General features: G+C 36.7%; 1 protein-coding gene across 1 annotated transcript; it reads right to left on the bottom strand.

Moving 5' to 3' along the window:
• Positions 1 to 9,423: 9,423 nt before the first annotated feature.
• Positions 9,424 to 15,892, bottom strand: lrit1a (leucine-rich repeat, immunoglobulin-like and transmembrane domains 1a). The gene is made up of 4 exons (XM_051923911.1): positions 15,623 to 15,892; positions 14,089 to 14,555; positions 12,927 to 13,232; positions 9,424 to 12,469 (listed from the first exon to the last, which is right to left on the bottom strand). Exons 1-4 carry the CDS (start codon positions 15,742 to 15,744, stop codon positions 11,421 to 11,423), a joined length of 1,944 nt encoding a protein of 647 aa, XP_051779871.1. The 5' UTR covers positions 15,745 to 15,892; the 3' UTR covers positions 9,424 to 11,420.
• Between the last annotated feature and the right edge of the window lie 528 nt (positions 15,893 to 16,420).

The raw sequence follows: 16,420 nt of genomic DNA, 5'->3' as shown, positions 1-16,420 counted from the left end.
ATTACCTGTAATCTTCTGTGACGCAGTTCTTAACTCTGTAAGAAAACAAATGTCAGCCAAATCAGGAAGCTGATATTTATAGGTTAGCAATGTGTGTATCAGCAGCTAGTGTGACATATGTAGCAAAATCATTGTCTTGTGCCTTAGGCAAGTAACCTAACACAGATGACAAGGCTGTGTAATGTTTAGAGATGTCAAAGCATGGACCAGTCTGCTGTACAGCAGATTAAAATGGAATATATATATATATATATATATATATATATATATATATATATATATATATATATATATATATATATATATATATATATACTAATCGGAAAGCCTGAATTATGTGCACTTTGCTTTCCATCTTTCTAAAAGTAAACATTAAGCTGTTCATTTTAATCCTGTATGAATAAAGCTATTATTTACTTTTTAATGATGGTGCATTCGACAGATGTGGACAAATCAAAATTATATTAAAGGTCACAAGAACTGAAAAGTTTAAAGGCACTAGATAACCTGATGGTCAGCATCTTGACTGTAGAAAATTCCCATGAACACTGGGAGAGCACAGAAACCACAAAAATGTTTCCCATTTCAGAATGGCCCAACAACTAAAAATCATGCAGTTACTATGTCACTATACTGCCCAGAACTAAGCTCATTTTAACCTACTAAACTGCTTAATTATTTATTTCCAATTTGCTTTTACGTGTAAAAAAAATGTTGCACAGCAGTTGGAGTTGATAGCACTAGAGATGTGACCTAGTAACTAATTTTAGAGAGCAAGCACATTTTTTTCATATTTCTGAAATGATTTTTCTCCATGAACTCTTGAACTACCCATCACCTCTGCCACTCCACAATATCAACCATACAGGTCATTATTAACTGTTAAGAGTGAGTGTTGGAAAGGACATCATGGATGGACTGGCATCCCAACAGGGATGGTTGCTGTTCCCTTGCTCAATCAGAAGGTTAACATTATGGATGGGGGATAACTGCCTATAAAGAGCATGTGCTCCCCCAGTCCACTGGATGGCAATATCCATCTGATGTAGCTCTCACTTGGTTACCCACTGGGCTGCATGGGAGTCATCTTTCTGGAGGGAAGTTCTGGTGTGTTTCTTCAGGGCTGCTAGAGTGCACTATTAGTAGTAGAAGATTTGTTTGTTGGTTGGAAGATCCAGCTCTCATGGAAGAGCTTCCATGGAGCAATGTGGTGGCATCGGAAGAACTCCTGGGTTGGGTATAAAAGGAGCCTCTCTACCTCACTTGGACATGTCCTTGTTGGGAGGAGGAGGAGGAGGAGGACAAAGCTTGTCTGGGAGATGTAAAGAAAGAAAGCTGTAAGAAGGTATTTTGCATACTACCAATAACTTATTTGAACCATTATTGTTATAAAGTTGTGCCTAGAGTTTGTTACGTCCACTACAGGTCAAAGTGTATGGTGAGTATTCCCTGAGATAGACTAGCATCCTATCCAAGATTACTTCCTGCTGTTCACCTGATACTACGGATTTTATGTGATTGTGCCTGGAGAAGTACAGCGTGGTTTACACAGGTGGTTCACATCTTGTCCATTTGCTGTCTTTTGAATAAAATGATACATGAATATGTATTTGAATTTTTGAATATTTGAGACTATGAGTGAAGAATACACTAACGAATAATTGTCAGTGTTTCAAAACTGAAATAAAACGGTATATGACATATAAAAAGGGTAAAAATGGCACACAGTAATGAATTCTATGGAGTCACATATAATCAGCCTTAATTCATTCAATGATTGCTCTTATGTATTATAGATTATTCTTGTTTTTTAATTTAATGTTGTTTTTGTCTACATGTCATCTGTGGCTTTTTCTACACTGTGTTTGCTTTGCAAGGCACCTTGTATCACCGCTCTACTTGAAATACAATATTTTAAAAAACAAAAAATTGATTTTGTAGTGTGATGACAAAGGAGAGGAAATTTTACACCGTCGTGTCATCTCCCTTCTGCTGCATTTATTCGCTTGCTTTATCCTTGGCTACTTTATAGAACTGGTCGAGACCGAATTTGAAAGGAAGGAGCCGTTCAACCATGCATTTGGCGACCTCTGCTGGTCATTCATTCTCACTGCTTTCTATCTAATCATGATCGCGCAGTTTAATTATACAGCTTTAAAAAAAAAACACTTGGGGAAATGTCGCTCTATATTTCCAATAATGAATGAATGCCATGGTATTGTGTTAATTGTTTTTTGAACATCCCAGTGGCGAGTAACACGCTAAAAAGCAAGATCAAAACATGTTAGACCAATGACCTAAACTGATCTTTATTTTTTCTTGAACTTGAGTACATCGTGTTTATTTGAAGCCCACAATATTTCAGTGTTTATCAACCGGGTTAGCAAATGCTATGCATACCAGCCGTCACCTGTAGATTGTACAGTTCTGCTTACCTTTCATTCGCTGTTAACTGCTCCCCTATGGACTGGAATTTTAAGTTTAGCACATTCAAGGAGAAAATCGTAATTCTCGTCCGTGAGGTTACCTTTCATGCAGTTATGAAGATGCTGTCTTATTTTATTTGGTAAGCAGGTTAAAAGCACTAATAACATATTAATTTACAGACAATCGTCGTGTTTTTATCAAGAGAAGTAAGTGTGATCAAGCATGTCTGAGTGCCTGGGAAGGTCTATAATCCTGGTTCCTTCATTTCAAAATAAGAACTTGCCAGTCTTTGCTGTCTCTTGAAACACAGCTCATTTAGTTTTAATGTTTATACAGAAATTATCGTAAATCAATGAAGAAACTGAACATGACATGACCAATGACATACTACTATCAGGAAGTCCACCTATGAACCTGACCAGCTGTTAAAGAGAGTCAAAAAATTCAAGAGTCTGTGGAGACGTGCAAAGAACTGTCAGCAAATGGTCACATTATATATATATATATATATATATATATATATATATATATATATATATATATATATATATATATATATATACTAGTCATTTAGCCCGTTACAATAACGGGCGCTAGAACAGTCTATATTTAATGGCAAGGGACTTTGACCTCATTCTTTTTGTTGGTCATATTTTTCTTTCTTTCAGCCTTTCTTTTGTTGATGTTTACTTGCTGAGCTGACCGTTCTTCGTGGGCTGCCGCCGTGTATTGTGTGTCTTTAATTTTCTGTGACAGTAATACTGTCTTGAACGTCCGTAATATACCTTTAATTTTCTCTGGTGTTAATACAGGCATGCGCGTCGGTAATATGCCTTTAATCTCCTCTGACAGTAATACTGGCTTGTGGCTGTAATATGCGTCACTGTATTGCGTACCTTTAATTTCCTCTCGCAGTAATACTGGTTTGTATTTCCATAAAACGCCTGTAACTTTCTCTGACAGTAATATCGCGCATCGCACCGTGCCCCACGCATGCGCACTTCAGCAGAAGACACACACGGACACCTGGACGCACACAGGGATTTTATTAAAGAGGATATATATATATATATATATATATATATATATATATATATATATATATATATATAGTATTATACACAGTATATAAGTGTGATTCTGCTCTACATCAGAGTGATTACTGTCAGTATAGAATACAGTAATGGTTTGTTTGTTGAATGGACCTATTAATGTCTAAGGACTGTTTCATTCTTCTATACACCCAGCAGCATTTAATAAGATAACGGTTTTCCTACCTTTTAACATAATACTGTAGAGAAACTGCACTTAGTGATTGAAACCCAATACTATCTTGACAGGGGTGCAGACAGACTGAAATATCAGCTTTTAATTATCCATTATGCATTATTAATTGATTCTCTAGGTAATTTATTTAGAAGGTTTTCCTCGGGATTTCTTCTTGTTAATTTAAATAAAATAGCCAGGATTTCGCAAGAGAGATGGTAACAGTGATTTGGCTGCTCAATTTACTCTCATATATTGATGACATAAGGTAACTCGGCGATTATGCAACTGTAAAATATCCTGACTGAGCTTAATTTTTTTTATGGTGAAACACATTAGATAAAAGGCATACCTTATCCAGATAAAGAGTTACCACTGACATAATGCAGACACAAATGGAAATGATTAATACATAAAGCCAGAGACATGATTTTTTTAAAAAATGCTATTTGTGTTTCTTTGGAGTTTTAATCTTTATATTTTGAAGAGAGTTTTAATTTTTCATCTTTAAAAAATGTGGGATATTGGCAATGAATAAATCAATTTACTTAATGTCTCTGATTTCTCTTGTATTTTCTGATCCAGTTTATTGTTACATTCCATTGCAATTTGCTATATATTTTTTCTATTATTAGAAAATACTTTTATTATTTTTTAATAAATAACTTGCAAACTATTATAAATACTCACTGGTTAAAGCCAAATGGAGGTTTATTATTGAAGGGTTCAACAAAATATCTTGTTAGCTGTTATGTTTTGCCAAAACACCAAAGGGTTTTGTTCTAGTCCTGTTAAGGTTTTGACACCAGATCATCAGTTGGGGAACTGCTAGTACCTTCAGTGTGAATGTATGTATGGTGACAGTGACATAACTCTTGGCAATATATTAGACTCAGGCTAAACAAAATCATCCTTTCAAATTAGTAGATCCTTGTCACCTTAAAAAGAACGAGAAATGTCTGCCCATTATCCAGAAATCTATATGTCTGATAAAGGATAATCCTGATAATATTTTACAGCCTCTTTAAAACTTAAATACAAGAAAACATTTTTTAAAGTGTATAGTGGTGCAATTGCTCACATACCTGCTCCGGGCTTGTACAGACTTTCACTGCAAGTAGTTTTCAGGTTTTCTCAATGTCTGTGTGAGTTTTCTCTGGGTGACGTGGTTTCCAGTCCCATGTCAAATATATGTACATTAAGGTAACCGGCCACTCTAAACTGTTCCAGTATTACTGAGTCGACTTGAATACGGATGAGAATATGTCCTGCAAAGAACTGGTGTCCTCTCCATGGTTGGTTCTTGCTTTGCACTCACTTCACTCCCCCACCTACCTGCTCTGAAATAATTCAAGTTTGTTTTGTTAGAAATAGACAATGACTGTTTACTTAACATTAAAATTTAATCTTCGCCAGAATCCATTTTCATCACATGTACCTTCTGGAGATTCTCGGGAAAGATGTTTTTTAGAAATGTGCCAAATATTAATGATCTTCTCTACAATGTAGATTTCTTCTTGTAAAAATAATCAGCCTTAGTGAGAGCTGCAATTATTGTGTGTAGCATGTTGTCCTGTCAAAAGCTCAACCAATGCAAAGCAGGTGTTTGCCAATAGTTAGTTAGACTGCAGTATATGGTGGCCAGAAATGGACACTGTAGCAGTAAGTCAGATTCCTTATTATGCATTGTGATGCAAAGTGATCCTTTGGAAATAAAAAAATATCTAGGATCCATGAAAATTGTCACCTTCCGAGACTATTAATTTCAACAATTAATAGTTAGAACATGTGTGCTTGTGGCTATTCACTATTTTATGGGGAGCATCATTCCTGTCCTTATCAAAATGGTCAGAAATTAGGGTTAGGGTTAGCTGCATTGCTTTTAGTTGTTATTGAAAACTCCTGATTTTGATTTCACCTAGCAAGAGAAGAATCTTGATTATGATTTAATCTATGATTGTTCAGTAAGCACATAAAAAAATTATGTCTGCAAATACTGAAAACGATTACATTTTTATCTCCAGGGGTTAAACTGGCAACACAACTTCAATTATCAATTTAATACCAAATAACTCCACCGTGCTAGATCCTGCCAATGCAACTAAATGTAATTTCTTTTGAAAAATAGATATTGATAGCTGAAAAATAATAGCAGCTGAATATTTTGGCAAGTAAAATATATGTTCATTGTTTAATGGATACTTTTAATCAAATTTCAGGAGAGAAGTACAGCATGTTGGAGCCTTAAGACACATAACAGCATTCCATCACTTTTGCTTCGGTGATGTATAGACAGGGCTGATCACTCCAAAACAGGGGTAGGCAATGTCGGTCCTGGTGAGCCGCAGTGGCTACAGGTTTTCATTCAACCCAATTGCTTAATTAGAAACCAATCATTGCCAATCTCAGACCTTATTTAATTTTATGGCTTGTTAGTCTGTGCAATGTAAGGCTCTTATATCGTAGATTTTTTTCCTTTCCAAGGATATCATCCAAATGATTTGAAGCCTAAAACAGATCATTTTCAGTCTGTCACATTTTTCTATTAAGTGTTTTATTAAATCAAACCGTGCATGATGAACACACACAGATGTAATTGGAAAAAAGCTAGCTGGAGAACTGCTGGCTGCTTTGTCTTTTACATCTTATTGCTAATAAGGAGCAATTAAAACACTGAATGCAGCAGTTTAAGATTGAAATAAGCAATTAAGGTTGGAGAACCTTAACAAGCGAGACCACTAAAATGAAGCATCAAAATGTCACTTAAGCAATATGTGCTTCATCAGCAATAATTGAGTTCTCGTTAAGGAACTGGGTTGGAACAAAAACCTGCACATACTGCGGCTCACCAGGACCGACGTTGCCTACCCCTGCTCCAAAACAAAATTTGCTCCATTTGGCATTTCAGTTTTAGATTAAACATATAAGTGAGGTGAGCTAAGAAACTTCTGGTGTAGAATTTTTAGATTCACTTATCTGTTCTGTTTAGTAATTTTTGTGTTTGGTATAAATACATCAGTACCCCCCTACACCAGAGTGATAATTCTGTAATTGTTAAGTAACCCTTTACTTACCTGCATGAACAAGAAATAGCAACATTATCTCTCTTTTTTTTAAACTAAAAATATGTTTTGAGTATGCACCTTTTATACATGATCTCTAATTGCACATAATCTATCAGTGTTATTCTTTCATGACTAAAATAGTGTGATGTTAAGGAGGCCATATTTAAATTTTCAAGGAAATCCCACTGTGTCTCTGGACATTTTAATTCTTCTTCTTTAAAGCTCCGGTAAAAGTCTCCCAAAGCTGCTCCTGCTGTCAGGAGTGTATGACCTGGCACCAGCATTACATTTTTATGAACTCCGGTAATGCACAATAGCCCTGCTCTCACTTTGTGTCCATCTCTGATCACTCCTCTATTCTGAGTCTTTAACTCTTCTTCAAGACCAGAGCCAAGCACTTGGTTTTTTAATCGACTCTGAGTAATGGGCAGAATTAAACGCATTGTGGGGGGTGGGGTGTTCTTAAATTCCCTTTGAAATGCATTACCCAGATGCTGCCAGATGTTTCAATAGTGATTTTTAACTAATAAAATGTTAAATAGTAATTTTAAGTATATACTAAGGTTTGTCAACTATGTGATTACAGACATAAAGCTGAGGTAAACCCAATGTAATGCCAGTGCCTTTGTTGCTTTTACTTTTTGCTTCAGTGAGCTCAGTGTCTAGTGTAGTTTATGTGTAGAGGTGCATGCTAAACATATGTATCTTCTGTGTATCCATTTTACTAATTCAGTAATTACTGATTTCATTTCTTTGGTACTTATTATTACAAATGGACAGCCGGGTTCCATGCCCAGCAAGGACGCCCCTGCTGCATCTGTTCCGGGGGAGCAGCCATGGACAGTTCAATAAATCCCCCGGGACACTTGGTGGCAGCCTCCCTGGCAGACGATGAGCCTGGTTGGGGGCTCGGATGGCCGCTAGGGGGAGCTGCATGGAGTCTGCAGCCCGGCTGGTCGAATCTTCAGCCCCACCCGAAAGTACAATTAGAACCAGGTGGTCAAGCACCTGGAATGCTTCCGGGTGGGTTATAAAAAGGGCCAGCCACCACCACTCAGGGAGTCAGAGTTGGGAGGAAGGAGACGAAGCTTGAGGAGGAGTGGTGGTAAAAAGGAGAAAGGATTGTTGCTGTGGTGATAATTGTGCTTTTGTGGGACTGTGTATTGCCTGTGGGTCACGGGGAAGACATGCGCCCACGGGTGAAGAAAATAAACGTTTGTGTTTTAAGACATACGGTGTCTGTCTGTCTGTGCCTGGGGCCTGGTCTTTTACAACGGGGTGGGCAAAAGTAGGTTTTGTGAGTGCCCAAGGCGGGCACTTACGAGATTGTACCTATGTGCACTGTGCTATTGTGACATTTTTTGAGTTAATAAAGCTATTGTATTAATCATGACCTGCATGTCTTTTTCCATACAAACAACTATAAACCTACTTTTGCCCACTCCTGTATATTAACCTTTATACTAATAACCTTAAAGATAAATAGGAGGAAAAGGAAGTAAGAGAAAAATGTATTTTATTATTTATTATGCTGAGGTCCCTAGGGAGGTTAGGGCCAAGACAGCAGTCTTCCATCAACCTTTCTGGACCATTCTCTTGATCTGGGCTGAAGTCCAGCCAATTACCTTCATTTCATCCTCTTTGCCCCTACTTCAGATGTACTTGAGTTCCTCTTTCTCTGGGCATTCTGCTCCAGCGCTTTGTCTGGTGAGGATACTGTGGAGCTTGCACAAGGTGTGGCCTTTCTAGTGCCATTTCTGTTTCTTTGATATTTTTATAATAAGAGTCTGGTTTGATTTTTCCCACTGGTTGATGTTTTATATAATTTCCGGCCATTTGATTTTATGGATGTAACACAGGTATTTGTTGATGATGGCCAGAAGTTTGAAGTCTGAAGAGAAAAATACTGACTGTAGATTTGAATGACTTTGTTGGCTCTTTTTGAAGTGAGCTGTCTACTCTTTCTTTCTACCAGACATTACCTTCATGGTTAAAATGTTACAATATATTACAATATACTGAAGACTAATGGGTTGTCATATTTAAAATACAGTTTTGACCTTCTTTCCTCACCAAAAAAGCAAACAAAAAACAGAAAAAAGAAACAAATTTCTCAGTTGATGAATTTCAAAAGTTTACAGGTTTTGAATACCATCTGCTATTGGTTTAAAGATTGCTAGTTGAGTACAACATGGTTACATTTTTTCCAAACACTGAATAATGTCTTTTGTTTCCAGTTGTACAATAACTCTTATTCCCTTTCTACTATAGTTAGTTGACCAAAATATCAGTTAATGGTGTAATAGATTCTTTAATGCTGAAGTATTCAAAGAAGTGCTTCATCTGATAATACTCTAGGAAGGTGTAACAGAGAAAAGATATATGTAATTACTTTGACATTACTTGAAAAATTGGTCAAGCAGATTCATGGCCTACCCCAAAAGCAGAAAGCAAACATGGAAAGTCCACAAATCTGTCACAGGGCTCCCATACATACATACATACACACACTTATTTTCGGCCAATTTTAAGTAGTCAGTTAACGTAACACACATGCCTTCGTTTTCTGTTATGTGATGCGTGTATTTTACTTTCCATTCGCTGCATAAATTATCCTGTAAGTAAAAATTATCCTACAGCAAAAAAGAACAGACATAAAAAGCGGTTCATGGTAATTATGGTTCCTTTCTTGCATTTTATTTATGAGATTGTGATGGTCCTTAATGGTACAGAATAGCATCTGATTGTACAATAAAACCAGCACATGAAAAGAATGCTTTTAGTTTCAGATTCACATTACCAAAGGTATACATATTAATTTCTATAACTCAATTGAAATAAAAATTACTTACAACTTTTTTTAAAAAAAGACAACCACTGACTTTCATTCCCTTTAGGAAAATACTGAAAATGCATACCAAAGAATTGTATACCCATATTAACTCAAACAATACATATCTAGTATTACAGAGTCTTTGAAAAATATTAGCATTTTATATTTTCATTTGTTTGGCACTTTCATATCTTGTTGCAATTTTATAGTAGCAATTCCACTAAGAATGTAATGCATAATTATTTGTTTCCCTTCCATACTGCACAAAGATACCACCACGTCACAAAAGGTCCTTCTCTTTTAAAAATATAAGGAGTATTCATTTATTATGGTGTAACTCGCAGTTAAATGTAAGGTGCTGCATTTGTCAAAAGTAATGGAATGTGACCATATGTGCAATTTGTTGAGTTAATTTAAGATGCTGGTGATTGAGATGTATGTGAGTAAAAATGAATTACTTTATTCAACAACTTTAAACACCAGGCTCTGTGTGTGTCAAACTGTTTAATCGTATTGAAATAAAATGAATAAAATACATTTACTTTATATAGTGACACCAATAACACCATGATTCAATGGAAAAATAAAAACATTTAATGTTTAAACGTTTGTGTGCTGTTGAATTCACTTTGCATATATTAAGTCAAAGTGTGTATATTGTGCAGACATCATAAGAATCAGACCTTTTGTTCTTCAACCCTTATACACAAGCAAAATACACTAAAGAATCAAAAGAGACCTCAAACTGCATGTCATTGTTCAATGTGAAATGATCATTTAAGGACCACACTGAATACTACGGTTGCAAATATGGTTCTTTCATTGTACACCATGTCATCATTTACCCAGCTGAATATATAGCACTCTAACTTTCAATATTTCTTTTCCCTTTCTCTCATTTTTAAATGATCTTCCACTATACGTGACAGTCCAGTACTTGTTTTGTGAAAGTATGCAGAATTCACCCAATTTAGTCTAGTCCTTCTGCATATACAGTATATAAATAAACCTCTGTTTGTATATGGTTATGAACACCTACTGTATATTTACAGTACATATAATATTTTAAATATACATTATATATAAATATACATACAGACACAGATATGTACAAGCATATAATGTACATATACATCAGTGACATATACAGCATACATAATATATGGGCAAGTATAGTCAAATTTTGCTGCTTATCATTACTATATTATTTTACACCTTCGCTTGACTACCATTTGCCCATTTCTGGTGCATTAAACAGAAGTCTAAGGTTAATGATTAGAGTCAAATTTTAGATACAATTTGGTCCCGACAGAAAAGCATTGCATAATTAGTTTCCATATGATAATGCAGCTAAGGTGTCTTGAATAAATGTCTTCTACAAAGCATTTTATCAGAATGAAAACAGCATTTTCTTTAGCTTTCATTGATCGTAGTACACACAAATTATATATGAATTATTTTTTAGAATATCTAATTTCCAAAAAGTTTTAACTGCGAAAAAGTCAAAGATTCCATTTCCCTCTAAACATGTCATGAAGAAAATGTTCCGCAAAGTGTTGTAATGCCATTAGTTTCCCAAGTGTATACAAACTAATAGTCTGAAAGTACTGCACAATTAATTTGAAAAAGATTTTTGCCTGTCTGAAATCCAAAGCTGCCTTTGCCTTTTGACATAGTCAATTTCTTCCACCGTATGTCTTTACAATGCAATTTTCTGACTCAGTCATTCCAAGATTTGTGCCAATTATCCTTTAAATGGTCAAATCAAAGTGACCTTTAGCACCATGAGGGCAAATAAAATGAATCTTTATCACACAGGATGACAGATGTCAACAGAAGTACTCATTGGGTTGCCCTTCAATCTTAGCAGTGGCTTCAGAATCCAAGCTAGACCTGGCTGACAAAAGCCGATTAGACTCCTCGGGGTTGGACCGTGTCAGATATTCTCCCTCGAGACCTTTTGCTTTAGGCCCTGGAGACAAAGTCTCAAATGTCACATATGAGTCTTGAATATCTTTTGCCTTTCTCCTAAACAACTTTTTGCATCTCCTTTTCAAGGCCCCACAGCAGACAATCAGTGTCAGGGGCACAGCTATTACACAGGCAACAGTGATTACAACAACATTAATGAGCTTTTGAGTTCCATTAGCACTGGCAGCTTCATCTGTTGAGAAGATTACACACTGCTCTTTTTTGGGGATCAGCCCTTTGACGCACACACAGGCAATGTACTTTGTCTTTGGCATGAGTCCATCAATGGTTATCCTGTTCTTTCCTGGATCAACATTAATTCTGCGCATTTCTCTCTCTCCAAACACTGCATAGAGTACACTGAACATAGTGGTATTTTTTGCTTGAGGAGCTCTCCATGTCAAAGAAACTGTGTGATCCGTGTCCCCAATCACTTTTACAGACCTTACCACACGTTCTGGCTCCTGTTGGAGTGATGAGGTGTTGGAAGCAAGGTTGCTGAGACTGGTTTTGTCTCCATCAGGTTGGCCATTACTTCTGTCTGGGTTTGAAATTTGCCCATTTGCTAGGCTATAATTTTCAAGGTCAGGGTACTTGTCACTATAGCCATTTATCTGGATGTTTGGCGTCACTGTTGTTGTCATTGGGACAACATATCGAGCCACAAGTTTTTCTTGATATGCAGCTTTTACTACTCCGTTTGGTCGCCTACTCCGGGTTCTTTTTGGAGACACACTAGTCTGATTTTCAGGCTTTATGAAGTCTGTTATTACAAGAGAAATGATAGCATCAGCACTGCCTATGAAGTTTGTTGCTCTGCAGATGTATTTGCCGGAATCCCGGTAAGATACCACAGGCACATTTAATATCGACCAAATTATTCCTTCTTTTGAGATTTCTTGTTGTACTATAGAGAAAAAAAATTTTAAATGTCAAAATTAAATGATATATAATTGAATATTATTTCAGAAATGGGCAGTGTTAAAACAACCTTTAAAAATGTATATATGGAAACCCTTTAAGTGCTAGCACTAGCACTTTGTCTGTCAATAATTTCTTGTACCGTGGTCATTTTAAATTATAGTATTTGTCCAAATACATTTTTAAAAATGAACATTTTATTTATATCCATAAATATAAATGTTAAAACAATTAAACAGAATTGTCAAGTAGAAATATACATGCTACTGCTTCTCATCCTCATATGAAGCAAAAAACGTCCATTGTGAGTTATAACAAAGTAGTTAATGAGATTAATTTGAATACCTTAAAGTTTAACTATGATAATTAACTGATTAATTCCAACGTTTTAATATAAGACAGGGGCTCCACATTTGTCACATTTTACATAGTCTGCTACATACCTGTCCCGTTGAGTAGTCTTCCATCAACTCTTTTCCAGGTGAGGTCTGGGATTGGAACACCAATGGTGCCACAACGCAGCATCACATTGTTACCCACAGCACTGCGGACCCTTGCTACTGCCGTATGCACTGTGGGAATCTGACACTTTCTTAGTTCAACTTCATTAAAAAGAACTCCAGATAGACTTTCCGGGTCAGAACATCTTAATCTGCCATCAATAAATGCTAGTGAGGATGAGGGAGACTTCAGGAAATGCACAAGGTCATACAGTCTGCAGTCACAGTACCAGGGATTATCATGTAAACCTGCCAAAATAAACAAGCGTGTATTAGTGCATTGTTCAATGTTTATTATCCATGAGCAATGCTAAATAATAATATTCTGAAAAGAAACACACACACACAAAAAAATGTAGGTGAATCCCGACTAATCATCAGTTCTGTCATAGTAACTGAGCTATTACTTTCACGTGAAGAAATGACTTGCTCAAGGGTTATTCAGAGAAGGGTGTGACACTTGAGCCATGGCTACTCTTTCGCCCCGTTGTGTACATCTTTGAGCAGATGTTCATTAGGGGCTGATCACCTTTCTACCCCCGCACTGTCAGCCGGCTGCGCAGTAATCTGCTTACTCCTGACTTCAGCTAAGAATACCTGGCAGGTGCTCGTTACAGACGAGATGAGCACACCGTCGATACTTCCTGCCATTCCTGCAATCCACATACGTGCCTTGTTTTTAGCCTCATCTCGTCAGAGCGACTTTTACTTGATGCGTTTTAAATGAAGAGCGGTGGTAAAGTGAAGCAACTATCAAGGAAGTATTAATATTAGGGCTTTCTTAGATTTATGAATAATACGCATAGTGCGCAGCATCCCCGTGAGTACGGTTTACAGTTAATCAGTTTATGTATTATCCCTTCCACTTGCTAGTACTATGGTTTTATTCTTATGATTAAAAACTGAATCAACCTAGAAAGGGTTTTAATGCTGTTCAGTTTAATCCTAAAAGAAGTGGCTTCCTTGTAGCGTCAGAGGGATTTGTTTGCACGCACGTACAATATCTCTTTGGTTTAGGTTTTTACCCCGTGGAGGTATTTTTGTTCTCCCTGTCTGTCTCTTTCTGCCATGTTCTACACATATACACAAGTACATCTTTGTTTACCTAGAATCATCTTTGAGCTTTCGCTGTATGCTCCTTGACTGGGTTTCACGCTGAGCCAAGCGGCGAGGACCTCCGAGGGCACAGTCACCAGATTATTGCTTGATAAGTCCAAATAGGTGACGTTCTTCATGTACACCATGGCCTCCGCCGGCACCGCCGTCAGTTGATTGTTGTGCAAGTCGAGCAGTCTCAAATTTGGCATATCAATAAGAGATTCCCATGGGAAAGAAGTGAGTTCGTTGCCATCCAGTCTCAGCTCATCCAAGCTGTAAAGCCCGCGAAAGCTATCCACATTGATGGTAGACAAGGAATTAAAAGACATCCAGAGAAACTCCAAGTTGGACAGGTAATGGAAGGCTTCGCTCGGGATCCTCCTTATCGCTGTCTTCTCGATGCGCAGTTTGGAAGTGTCTGCTGGGAAGTTTGCCGGAACTGATGATATTTCTGGATCGTTGCAAAGAACACTCCTGCACCCAACGCAAAGTAAATCCATATTATAAATACACTCATAAATAAATGTTTATTACATGCAAGGCAGGTTTGGTCTGGGAATGGTTAATGATTTGATCTAAATTACCAAGCGTTTTGGGACATCCGTACATTATAAAGATGGTTAGCATCCTTCATTTGCTTAGCAAATAACTTTTCATACGCCCCTTCGGTTTTTGACTATAATGAAAGTCTAGAAAGTTGCATCCATTTTGTGTTTAAACTGCCTGATTCACACAGTTCTGTAAAGACGTATCTGAAATAACTGAATAACATGACAACAAACAAAACACTGCAGTGTCAATGACAAAGAGTAAATCCAGAACAAAAATGTTCTGAAGGCGCCCTTTAATATTCTACAGAATGTCGAAATATGTAATGGTTATGTGCAGTCCCGAACACCGCAGATAATAATGTCAACCATAAGCTACCTATAGCTAAATTCAAGACAACCCTCACGTGGAGTAAGATGAGATGCACAGACTGTCAAACGCCTAGCAGTTAAAGGAGCGCCCGCTTATTAAACAAACACATTTATTTCTTGCAGTGATGGAGACAAGTGTGTATTATTGATACAATCACTCCTCAATGTTAACTCGCAAACTATCAGAGATGTAACGGATAGCAGGAAAAAAATATATGTGGTATCTTGTGAAAAGTACAATAAGGATTTGGGTGCTGCATATTTTTAAATTTACACTGCTTAACTGGCCTGGAGAAATGTATATAGCCTGCCGTAGTAAGTGCATAGAGCTGAAGGTTTTAAGCTTCCTTTCTCTATATATAACTGAATTTTCAGTTGTGAAGAAATAATTAAAATTCCTTTCATATATTAAAAGCAAATAAGAACAACATATTATTGCTTTAATTTGTTTTCTGCAAAGTCAAAATCGAAATGCATCACGCAATACCTCTGCATATCTTAAGATGTAGTTGAGTTTGTGATTAAATGATCAAAGAATATTAATGACATTTCTGGTTTTGTTTTTTTCTTCATAGTATCACTAAACAGGTAAAATAAATAAATAAATAGAACCCAACTTACCTAGCTTTAGATCCATCACTGAGATTATGATAGAAACAGCTGCACTGAGAAATGCAAGAAGCCCATGCCAAAGGCAGCCCAGCCAGTGCCACACAGCAGAACCAACTAAAACTGAGAAACATTTTGCCTCCCAGTTAGGCTAAACTACGGAAACAAGAAATATCTGAGTCTCGTTTAACGGAACATCAGCGGTAACACATTGTCACCTATGCTTGGTGTCCCATAGTGATCTGCCTGCTCTGAATCCCCAGATAAAAAGGATAGAAGGGGATTAGAGAATGGACTTGAGTTATTTTAATTTCGATGCGCTTTGCTTCCTGGAATCCTATAGGTGGAAATGTCACGTGGCCCGTGGACGCTGGAAAAAAGAGAACCTGGCCAAAAGTTTTAACGGCTGTCTGGTAGAACTTCTAGAACTTAAGGTTCATAAGTAATTGTTATGTATACAAGATAAACAATATTTATAGACTTCATTGTCGTGCTGTTAATAATTATTTCTGTGAAAGTGCAAGTTGTATAAATGGTAACGAAAACATTATAAACTTCGTTCCATTTCTACAATATTATTCACCAGAACCGAACATATACAGGATGTTTGAACTGTATGGTTATTTTTTATTTTTATTATTTTTTTAATATGCCTTTATTTTTATAGCGTAATCTTCAAAGTTTGTCTCTCCATAAAGCAGGCAAAGTTTATGGAAGCGTGTACACAAAGAAAAGAGATCTCGTGGTGCCACTGATTACTTGGAAACTTTACAGCACTTCATCAACATGATGTGCTGCCTTTTCATCATT

The sequence above is a fragment of the Erpetoichthys calabaricus genome, chromosome 2, assembly GCF_900747795.2.
Source record: "Erpetoichthys calabaricus chromosome 2, fErpCal1.3, whole genome shotgun sequence".
In the NCBI taxonomy this organism is placed as follows: domain Eukaryota; kingdom Metazoa; phylum Chordata; class Cladistia; order Polypteriformes; family Polypteridae; genus Erpetoichthys; species Erpetoichthys calabaricus.
Note: the sequence above shows the minus strand (reverse complement) of the source record. Positions and strands in the feature narration are given on the sequence as shown.